Raw genomic sequence first — 11878 nt, forward strand, 5'->3', positions numbered from 1 at the left:
AAAGACCTCCTCACACAGAAGCTGTGTGGAAGAGGGGAGGAGAAATGAGGAGTGGCCAGAATGTGGAGGCCAGTGGTTTGAAAGTCTGTGAGGACTGGAATAGGTTCAAAGAGGGTATTGCTGATTAGATACTATTAAATGCAACAGGGTTCCTGGGCAGTTCTGAGGTTCGGTTAAGGTTTCATAACTGTGCATTTATAGTGATGCCAAGCTCACTCTAAAACTCTGAGGATGGCTAGGTGCTGTGGCTCACGCCTGTAATCCCAACACTTTGGGAGGATCACTTGAGCCGGTGGATCACTTGAGGTCAGGAGTTCGAAACCAGCCTGGCCAACAGCAAAACCCCGTCTCTATTAAAAATGCAAAAATTGGCCAGGCACAGTGGCTCACGCCTGTAATCCCAGCACTTTGGGAGGCCGAGGCAGGTGGATCATGAGGTCAGGAGATCGAGACCATCCTGGCTAACATGGTGAAACCCCATCTCTACTAAAATACAAAAAAAAAATTAGCTGGGCGTGGTGGTGGGCACCTGTAGTCCCAGCTACTCGGGAGGCTGAGGGAGAAGAATAGCGCGAACCTGGGAGGTGGAGCTTGCAGTGAGCCGAGATCATGCCAGTGCACTCTAGCCCGGGTGACAGAGCAAGACTCCGTCTCAGAAAAAACAAAAACAAAAACAAAAACAAAACGCAAAAATTAGCTGGGTGTGGTGGTGCACACCTGTAATCCCAGTTACTTGGGAAGCTGAGGCAGAAGAATTGCTTGAACAGTCACACTGTACTCCAGCCTGGGTGACAGAACTAGACTTCATCTCAAAAAAATAAAATAAAAAATAAAACCCTGAGGAGGTCAATGAAGATGGGGGGAAAATCCCTATAATGGAGTAAAGCAGACATAAATCAGCTTAACTATATATAAAACAGATAATTTCATTATACTGATTTTAAAAATAAGCACTAATCTAAGTACCTTTGGAACACACTACTCTGCCTACATCTTTTGTGGAACATAGTTAAAAGACAAAACTGGAAATAAATCATTTGGAACTTTACTTAGTAGGTTTGTTCTTGGTAGGCACTGATGTAGCAGTTCAGAAAATATTTGTGTGTATTCTAGGATCAAATAAATAAGCAAATACATTGATGCTGCTGGGAATCAGGGTTCTCACCGCAGGAGAAGGGAGATATAAGTATGGAATAAGAGAAAAAGAATCCTGTAGTGTTATATTAAAAACAGAGGTGGCAATTTAAACTTATAAGGAAAAATTTTCCTAGCTCTATCTGCTGAAAAAGTCTAGAATCATACTACTGTATGATACCAACTATATGACACTCTAGAAAAGGCAAAACTATGGAGACAGTAAAAAGATCAGTGGTTGCCAGGAGTTAGGGAAAAGGGAGTGAAGAATAGGAGGAGCACAGATTTTTAGGGTAGTCAAACTATTCTGTGTGATACTATAATGATAGACACACATTCTCATCTATTTGTCAAAACCCACAGACTGCACAACAGCAAGCTTGAGCCCTAATAATGATGTGTCAATGCAGACTCATCAGTTGTAATGAATGAATCATTATGTATGGGATATTGACACGGGGAAGCTGTAAACTGTGGGTGTATGGGAGCAGGAGGTAATATGGGAATGCTCTGCACTTTCTGATCAATTTTGCTTGTACCTAAAACTACCCTAAAGAAAATAATTTTTTTTTTTTTTTTATAAGTTGGAGATTGGGGTTGGGGACCCAATGAGGCACACATCCTCCCAGGAGTCTGCTCTGACTGAATGAGTTGGCCTGGCTCCACCTCTACTCTGCAGCCACCACAGTCTTGTGGACTCTTGACTGCATCATCTTGTTTCATATGGCATTTCCTATATAAGTCTCCTCTTCAAATACATAAAAAACAGAAAAGAAAATTAGGAAGTTGTGCCCAGAAATAAAAGGTTCTTCCATTCACCTTCCTTAATTTTCTGGACACAACCACCCTATTCCTTATATCTTGCCATTAGTTCTCTTCTTTTTCCCAGGGAAGAGACATCATTTAGAAGTACCTGTGGAAGTCACCCAGGTGTTCTGCATCGATATAATCATCCAAGTTCAGGGTCAAGTCTGCCACTTGCTGTGAGCCATATTCCTAGATGAGTGAAAATAGAAAGTGAGAGACTGGGATATTTCTGGCTAAGAGTGGGAGGGTGGAGGGAGAGTAACAAAGTCTTCAACCTAAAGAAATATTCACATATGTCCACAGAGACATATATAAGGACTGTTTATATGAAATACCTTCCTAAGGCTTGGAGACTTCTCTGATTTAGGAATATTGCCTTTCCAAGGCAGAGGCTAAAACACCTACTTCCCAGGCTCTTTTGCAAAAGGGCTCAGGCATGGTAATTGAGGTGTCGAACTGATGCATCAACTTTGAGTTGGAGGTGAGCAACATGGAGAGGCAGACCCAGCAAGGGGCAGACATTTTGCTAATGAGGGTAGCAACAGAGGCCAGGGGGTCACATCAGCAGCTTAAGAGAAGGGAACACCAGGGCAGACAGAATCAGCCAGTACCTAATACTGGGCAGTGGTGGTGGCAGCAGTGGTTTCCGGGGCATGATTTGGGACACTGCTTCTGGATACCTAGCCTTAAACCTGTTTCAATGAGCTATCCTGGTTCTTTTTGTTTTGTTTGTTTTGAGACAGAGGCTTGCTCTATCGCCCAGGCTGGAGTTCAGTGGCGCAATCTCAGCTCACAGCAAACTCTGCCTCTTGGGTTCAAGGGATTCTCCTACCTCAGCCTCCCAAGTAGCTGGGATTACAGGCACCCACGACCACACCCGGCTAAGTTTTAAAAATATTTTTAGTAGAGACAGGGTTTCACCATATTGACCAGGCTGGTCTCAAACTCCTGACCTCAAGTGATCCACCTGCCTTAGCCTCCCAAAGTGCTGGGATTACAGGTGCGAGCCACTGCGCCTGGGTGATCCTGGTTCTTTTAATAAACCATTTTTGCTTAAACTAACCAAAGAGGTTTTTGTTGTTTGAAACCAAGAACCCTATCTGACACGAGATCTAAATGTTCATCAAAAGGGAAAGGAATAAAGAAATTATGGTGTTATGAGAAACTACATAATAGTTAAAACAAATAAGGTATATCTATATGTATTTCCATGTCAAGACCTCCAAAACATCAAGTGAAAAAAAAGCAAAGTGCAGTATAATACATAGAGCAGGATACTTCTATATGGTCACACACAAACCATTAAGACAAAAGTTAACAAAAAGAAAGTCACTGCCCTTGTGGCACTTATAGTCCCATGGCAGAATAAAAGCAAAGCACAAACAAGTACACAATTACAAGCTGCAATGAGTGTCAGGCAGGAAAATAAAATGATGGCGTAAAGAAACATAATTTAGATTTTTTTTGGCAGTAGGAGTGGGTAGTCAGAACTGAACTTTTTGAGGAAGTCAAAAATGAAAGAGAATTGTCCAGGATGAAGGAATGGTGAAGGGCTATGTGAGTGGCAGATGGGGGAAGGGAAGAGCCTTCCAGCATACGAAATGTAAAGTGCAAGGGCTCCAAGGCAGCAAAGAATTCAATTTATTTAAGGAACTGAAGTAGCCCACTGGGGTTACCTAAGTTTTTCCCTTCTATGTTGTCACTGAATAGATTTACCTTATTTAACCATTCCCCTGTTGACAGAAAGCCCCTCCTTCTTAATTCCAGGTGGTGAATACCTTTGTGCACAAAGGTTTTCTATACTTAGGGTTCTCACCTTAAGATAAAGTTCCAGAAGTGGGATCACTAGGTAAGGGCTACATGAACACTAGGTAAGGGCTACATGAACACTAGGTAAGGGCTACATGAACATTGAAGCTCTGGATCCGTACCGTTAAATGGGTTTCAAAACAGCCATTCCTATCCCCATCTCATCAGCAGACTCATGTGTCTCAGAGACTCACCAGCACATTGAGGATCATGCTGCTCTCCACAGTGATGGCTTTCACAAGGAGCTTTCTGGACCCATCCTTATACTCATACCGGAGGACATACAGGTCTTTATTGTTGTTCCACCCAGCTGGCAGCAGTTCTGACTTCTTATCATTGGGACCCGGCTGGGAAGACACCACAGTTGAGAGGAGAAAGATCATGACCTCAAAACACAGAACTATAAAGAACCTCACAAGATAAGCTAATCTTACCCACCTCACTTCACAGATGAAGATGTGGAGGTCAAGAGAAATGACTTGCCCAAGATCCTACAGTGAGAGAGAGGTCTAGGGCCCAGGTCTCTGGGCTTCTGTTCTACTGCGCTCTCCCTCATATTGAGCTACCTTTCTGACACAGCACTGGAACCTGTCAAGAATCTGCAGTGTTGGTTTAATAATCATCTCTTCCCCATCCCTCTGCTAAGAATAAAGCCAGTAATCTTGAGGAACACTGCGAAGTTCTAAGTAGTGTTTTTCAAAGTTTGGACCTTAGGCTAACTTCAATAGGATTACCAAGGTGTTGACTAAAAACACAGATCCGAATACACGCTAACTGACTGCAGTGATGTACAAAAATTATAATTTCATAATACACAAAATGTAGCACATGTACAAATAACAAAGAATTATAAAATGTCTCTACCATCAGCTTAAGAAATAGAACATCAGCAATACTGCTAAAGCCTTGGGTAGCATACTCCAATAAATGTCCCTCCTTCCCCTTCAAGGGTAATCACCACTCTTAAACAATTTCTTTACTTTTCCTTAGAGTTATATTACTACAAATGCAACCATAAAAATACAGCTTCAAATGTTTTTGAATTTTAAATAAACAGCATCATTTCTGTCATTTGCCTTTTTTATTTGATATTGTTTTTGGAAATGTATTCATGTCAATGCATTTAAGTATAGCTGATTCACATTCACAGCTACACAGCATTCTGTATGACTATGCTGCAATTTATACATCTACTTGTTGATGGTGATTTGGAGTATTTCCAGCTTATTTGTTTTGCTATTATAAACAATGCTGCTATGAACATTCTTGTACACATCTGGTACACATGTGGATAAATTTCTATACAGTATGCATGGAGGAAAAGCTTTTAATTTATAAAATAAAGTCAAGTTGTTTTCTAAAGAGTTACTGATTTATACTCCCACTAGCAATGTATGAAAGCTCCTGTTGCTCCGTGTAGTTGGCAACATTGCTATTGTTGCTTGCCAATCTAGTAGGGGTAAAATGCTTGCCATTTTCATGCTTGTCAGCCTGGTGGGTGTAAAATACATCTTTTATTGTGAGTTGTGATGTCTTCCTCTTTTCTTTTTAAAAAATCCTAAGACTTTCCATACTAAAGTTTGAGAAATAGTTCTCAAATTATTTCTACAGGAAAAATAATATAGTGATTTCTAGGTGGGGAAGATTTCTTAAACAAGATCCATAAAAGAAAATGCTGCCTTTGACATTGTTCATAATTGAAAGCTTCTGTTCTACAGAGACACTACTAAGTTAATAAGCAGCCACAGGCTAGGAAGAGACATCTGCCATGGCTGCAAAGGAAAGAAATTAATAACCTCTACATAAAGGGAATGCCTGGAAAATGAACAATAACAATTGGGAACTCCAAAAAGTGGCAAAAGATATGAACAAGAAAAAGAGCGGCTAATAGTGTCTAAAGAGTTATTCAATTTTACTAGCAATCAGAGAAGCAGAACTGAAAATAATGAGACACTAAGTTATATGATTCGGACTGTTATTACCCAGTTTTCTATTTTTTGCCAGATGTCTGTGTAGGTGTGGGGAGAATGGGAACCTCCAGTCCCTGCTGGTGGACATTTAAACTTGTACAGCCCCTTTGGGGAGCAATCTGGCAGTTTTTAGTGCAATTAGGTGAGCCAATATCCTATGATCCAAAATCCCTACTCCCAGAAGAAACCCTGTGCACAGGGTACATAACAAAGGATCTTCATTATAGCCTTGGCTAAGGTAGCAAAAGTGGAGATAAAATGCAAAATATGCTTACAGTGGAATACTATATAGCAGTCAGAAGGAACAAATCACATCTAATGATAGTATTATATATAGAAGAAAAAATATGATTTAAAGAAAAGTTCCCAAAAAAATGAGGTTTACACTCCAATACCACTTATGTAAAAATTTTAAAAAGCACAAAAAATGCTATAATCCTTTTTCATGGATGTATATTTATATTGCTCACCATGGGGCAGGTGGACTCGGAAGATCTGTAGCCATGAGAATACAGCAGGAGGGAGTGGGACCAGAAATGAAGAAAATGGAAAAGACAAAGGTCAAGCAAAGCAAAACTTCACACACCAAGGACAAGAGGAGACCACACATTGAGAATTGCTGGCCTCTCCTCTTTGGTCACCCCTGGTGCTCAGAAATCCTCTGAGGAAAGAGATCCCAAATAAAATTCAGGATGTCGCAACTGTCATGGTTTAAAACCTGGCTGGATGACAATGAAATTCACAGGCCTGAAGCATAGAAATGAGAGTGAGGAAAAACAAAAGTAAAACTAATCAAACCATTCTTCTGAGAAAAAGAAACTATCCCCTCACCCCAAACTGGATAAATTTCCCAAATATGTTTAGTGTTTAGTGTCGTGGATTTGTTTACTTTGGAAGCCAGGAATTTGATGACATCCTCATCTTTGCTCTGTCAAAGGCCTTTAAATTTATATTATATCCTTCATGTACAGCATTCAATCCACCAGAGTTCTCTCTTGGAATATAAACAATTTGGTCTGCTCACCACCCCATCACCTTTGGCTTCCAGAGTTACAGAAAATCCCTGAAGTCAGGTGAAACTGATGTCTCTAACTGCAGTGCAACTGATGTTCCCCAGTAAACAGAGGACAGACCCTGGTGATATCAGGCCAAACATGGCCTGCAACTGCCCTGTAAACCCTGACATCAAGTATCAAGAGTCCCAGAAAGCCACAGTTGGAAAGTAGCCTAAGTACACAGTCACGTGGTTTAACTTCCTCTGATGAAAAATCAAAGGCCTGAGGCTGAGCGCGGTGGCTCATGCCTGTAATCCCAGCCCTTTGGGAGGCAGAGGCAGGCAGATCACTTGAAGTCAGGAGTTCGAGACCAGCCTGGCCAACATGGTGAAACCCCGTCTCTACTAAAAATACAAAAAAAATTAGCCAGGCTTGGTGGCAGGGACCTGTAATCCCAGCTACTGGGGAGGCTGGGGCAGAACTGCCTGAACCCAGGAGGCAGAGGTTGCAGTGAGCCAAGATCGCACCACTGCACTCTAGCCTGAGTGACAGAGTGAGACACGTCGGATAAAAAAAAAAAAAAGAAAAGAAAAGAAAAGGAAAAGAAAACTCTAAGGCCTGAGATGGTCAGAGGGCTGCCCAAGGTCTCAGCAAGTCAGCTGTAGGGCTGTGCTTGGAATTCAGAGCTCCTGATTGCCCAGGCTATGGCTAGAGAAGGTTTTTCCCAGCCAGGTCCACAAGACTGGCCCTAAGAGAATAAAGATAATTGTCTTCTTGGGCAAAATCCTGGCACTGGAAGCATTCTTTAATGGCCATGAGTTTGCCCCAATGCCTCTGAACTAAAATTCACCCAAAGAAACTTAAACAGATCATTTTGGGCATTTTCTCTCTTTCATCATAATCCTTAGATTTCCCACAACAGAAAACAAAATTCTCTAACTTATGTCGATAACCACCTAAGTCATCCCTTACCTATCCCCTTGGCACCTAAACCACTTGACAAAGCTGTAAAGTTCTTGTGAGGAGTGGTTCTGACTTCAAGAAAGAAATCCAAATTCAAGTATTGGATTTTTGTTGAAGCCAGTACTAATCAAGTTTTATGTACACAATTCTCCTGTAACAGAGGAGGCAAAACCTAAGATAAAGCAGACAGTCTAGCTTTCCATTTAACTGTCAACTTGTATAGTCAAGCATACACTCTTGGGACCTTCCTCTCCTTCTTATCACCCCCAGAAGGGTGGAAACAGCAGATGGCTGGAGAGGCAACACAAATATCCTCTGAGCTTGGAAAACACAATTGAGTCAGCTGAGTTGGCTGGCCCCAGGCTGAAAAATTAAACCTCTTTTCAAATAAACTAATAGGAAAGATGCCTCTCCAGCTTCCACTCTGAACAAAAGTAGACTCAGCAGAAGCGACAGGAGGACAAGTGCAACCTGAGCCCCAATGGCAATCAAGGAGAAAAGGCAGAGAGAAGCAAAAATATACCACACTCTAGTTTGCAATCCAAACACTCATTCCTTCGGGGGCATGCAAGATTTAGTGCTGGGGTAGACAGAGGAAAGGTGGCAATGCCTTACAAAAACCTCATTCCCCAGGCTCCTGGGCCTTCCCAGAGATGTCTGAAACCAGCATCTTTTTCTGGCCTGCAGGAGCTCAACGAATAGCACCATGAACAGAGAAAAATTAGATGGACCTTGGGGAATTGGTCAAGGACCTTTTAAAAAAAAAAAAAAGTATTAAAATGAGATCGTATTCTTTCTGTACATTTCATCTGAAAATTCTGGAGACTTGAGTGTATGGCAAGGTGGTAATGCCAGCTAGAAGGTATCGACTTATGTGAACTGATGTCCCTAAACTGTCAAAGTGATTCAGACAGCATGAGTGAGGGTAAGAAATGTAGGAGCAGATCCACAGTGATTGATATTTATTTGTGGAATGGCAAGAAGAGAAGGGTATCAGGCACGCCCTCTAGAACAAGTTCCTCAGCAGAGGTGGACCGGGTTCTGACAGTGTGGCAGAGTAGAAGTAGCTAGCTAGGAGTAGGTAAGGGGAGTGAGGTACATGAGGAGGGACAGAGTGCAAAGCAGAGCTGTTCCATCTGAAGGACAAGACAAAGGGCAGGGGGAGCTGAGGGCCAATGGAGGAGATCCCAGGTCAAAATCAAATCTTACTCCTCTTCTCAGCCCCACTGTTCCCTGCACCATCCCACATACCAGTTTCTTTGAAGAATCTAGGAAAAGTTGAAATAAAATGACTGGGGCAAGTGAAGAGCTGCTTAAGATTAAAAAGCTGGAGTAGGACAAGTGGGGAGACAAGATTTCTGTTAGGGGAACTATGCATTGAAAGAGGGGCCTGACACTAAAATGGGGGTGCTGTCTCTACCTGGTCCCATGGTCTGAAATGCTGAAAGGCATTTGGAAGGTATGTGGAATAAAGGGCAGCACAAAGAGAAAGGTCAGGGACAGATGTGTTTGGGAAGGTGAAATGGCTCCTGCTTCCAGGTATGTGTGTGTGAAAGGCTAGCTGTTCCTTTCCATCCTCATCTCCAGTCTTAGAGCCCATTTGAGAGATGAAGTATGTGTGAGTTTGGAGGTGGGAATGGGGATCCTGAGTGTGTACCTGGGGTCCCAGTGAGATAACTGAGGTCTGGAGAAAAAAAGAGCCAGAAATCCCTGACAGTTCTTGTGGTCTGATTCCTGCTGGAGGGGGTAAAGTGTGAGAGGGGTATCGTGGTCTTGGTCTTTAGTTCTAAGAGACAGAGAGGAATAGGGACAGCAGTGAGGGGTGGGGGAAAGGGGATACTTGTCTAAGTGCTCAGAATGTATAAAGCAAGTTTGAAGAGAGGTCCCTAAAGCTATGTCAGGAGAGGAGAATTAAGACTCTATTTGAGAAGCTAAAAAAAAAATGATTAGAGGAGTTGAGAACTGAAGCAGTCAAAAAGGAGAGGAAGGGTGAAATCTCATTGCAAGATGTAATAGGTGGTGTGGTCTGTTTCCATGGTTGGTCTTGGTTCTGAGAGTGAGAGAACAGTGACAGTGAGGGGCAGGCATGGAGGCAGGCCCACTTCTCCCAGGAAGCAGATGTCTAGGATGATGTGGATGTGGGGGATGAGGGTCACAGGGAAGAGACAGGAAAGAAAGAAGAATGCTAGAGCAAAGAATTAGTGAGGTGGGTTGGGTCCAGCAGTCCTAGAACTCTGTGGGGATGACAACAACGTCCCTAGCTGCAAGAGGTGCAGCCTGGGGATGGGAGAGTAGGGGCTGGCCCTATGGGGACAACTATGAGGAGAAAATCTTATATGACCCTCACACCCAGGGTGTATGTGTGTACGACTCTGGGGGTGATTGTTTTCTAGAGCTTGAGTTGGGGACGGCAGTATCGAGTGGACTATGCTGGGCCCTTCAGTAAAGGGTGAAAGGCGTGTGAACTCTCTGGGCCCATGCTAACGGGTGAAAAAAGGGCCCTGGCCTGGGGCTGAGTAGGTCAAAGCTCACTCCTGTACCTGTGATTGGATCCAGATATTTGGTGGAGGCTCTAGTGTGGTATGAGGGCGGAACTGAGTCAGTCCCCTCACCCCGAAGCTGGGTGGTAAGGAGTTCAGAGGGGATCAGGTGGGTGAGGAGTGCTCTGGGGAGCTAAACTCCTGTCTAGATTCTTTTCCATTCTGTGGAATGCTAGGTCCACACAGTCCTGACCTGAGAGACTGCCAGGCTGTGTTGAAGCGAGTTTCCGCCCTTGAGTTTACAAATCATGTTGTGCCAGCTGTGCTGTGAGGGACTCTGGGCTGGGATGGGGCAGGTGAGCAACCTCCGACCCGCAGGTTTTACCAACGCTGTCATGTGCCCCAGGCCCTGCATTGGGAGAGGCGGGGAAATCGGGCGCTCTGGACCAGGCCTCCGGTACTCTGAGTTTGGGCAGAAGACAGTTCCCTCCTCCACCCTGGCCGGCTCCGTGGCGTACCTGGTCACCGACACCCAAGGCGTAGTAGCCGTGCGTCACCACTTCCCAATGCAAGAAGCAGACGAGGGCGTCCTGCGTGCAGGTGATGGCCGGCGCTGCCGATGCGAACAGTACCTCCAGGCCCGCCATGAGCGCCCGCGACTTCGGCGTCTGGAGGAAAGAAGGCGGCGGGGGTAGTGCAGTGAGCCGGCTCCGCGGCCAGGGTAGGTATAACTCTGCTTCCCTGTCGCGCTGGTTCTTGCCGAGTCCACACCTGAGACCAAAATGGAGACGCCCGGGGGCGGGGCGGGGCGGGGAAGCCGGAAGCAGTCCCAACAGCGGGCGCAACTGCGTGAGGCGCGCGGCCTGGCAACGCGAGCGCGGCACTAAAAGGTTCCGCCAGAGAGTGCGAACGGGGCGTGGCCCCTCAAAGCCGGAACCCGGGTCTTCGCCGCAACCGACAGGATCGCTTGACGCGGGCACAGCGTCCTCCAAGAGGCCACCTTGCTGAGAGCCAGACTTCCCATCCACAGAATGGGGTATGCTAGGCCGGGGAAGGGGCTGGGAAATGTGGCTAAAATACATTCTTAATAATCTTTAACACGTACGCAGTGCTTGCTACCGTCCACATTATTCTAAATGCTTTACTTGTATTCATCTATTTAATCTTCACAACCCAACTCTATGCAGTCGATATTAACGATTAATGTGCCTCATTGCACAGATGAGGAAACTGAGGCACAGAGGGATAATTTGACCAAGATGACAACAGCCAGCCAGTGAACGACTGAGATGGTTATAGGAACCTGGCAGTCTGGCTTCTAAGATAACATTTATTAAGTGTTTATTGTGTGCTACATTGTGTGCTAAAACCTTTACATCACCTTCTCAACAACTCTTTGAAGTATGGACCGTTATTATCCCCATTTTGCAGATGACAAAACGGCTCAGAGTTGAAACCACTTCTCCAAGGAGACACAACTGCTGCCCGCAGAGCTGAAGCTCCTGACCCACTACCAAATTTCAATCATTTATTTGCCTATCCCCTTTATGATTTTTACCACCCGTTACTTCAACAAGTTTCATGAAATCCACTTATTGTTTTCACCCAAATAAATTTAGTTTCCCCATCCCAGTCACTAACCTAGTTCAATCTCCTGTCATCTTTCACTTGGATGCCTGGCATCAGCCTCAGAACTGCCCCATTCCATTCCTGTCTCTCT

The 11878-nt window shown here is 44.3% G+C and overlaps 1 protein-coding gene across 3 annotated transcripts in view; it reads right to left on the minus strand.

Moving 5' to 3' along the window:
* PSMF1 (proteasome inhibitor subunit 1) overlaps positions 1 to 11037 on the minus strand; it is a 49793-nt gene extending 38756 nt beyond the window's left edge. The window contains 3 exon segments of one of the 3 annotated variants that reach the window (NM_001131550.1): positions 2048 to 2130; positions 3945 to 4097; positions 10677 to 10949. In NM_001131550.1, coding sequence (NP_001125022.1) covers positions 2048 to 2130; positions 3945 to 4097; positions 10677 to 10805 — 365 coding nt within the window. In that variant the 5' untranslated portion in view covers positions 10806 to 10949. 3 annotated transcript variants of the gene reach the window in all.
* Positions 11038 to 11878: the final 841 nt, after the last annotated feature.

The sequence above is a fragment of the Pongo abelii genome, chromosome 21 (assembly GCF_028885655.2).
Source record: "Pongo abelii isolate AG06213 chromosome 21, NHGRI_mPonAbe1-v2.0_pri, whole genome shotgun sequence".
Lineage (NCBI taxonomy): Eukaryota > Metazoa > Chordata > Mammalia > Primates > Hominidae > Pongo > Pongo abelii.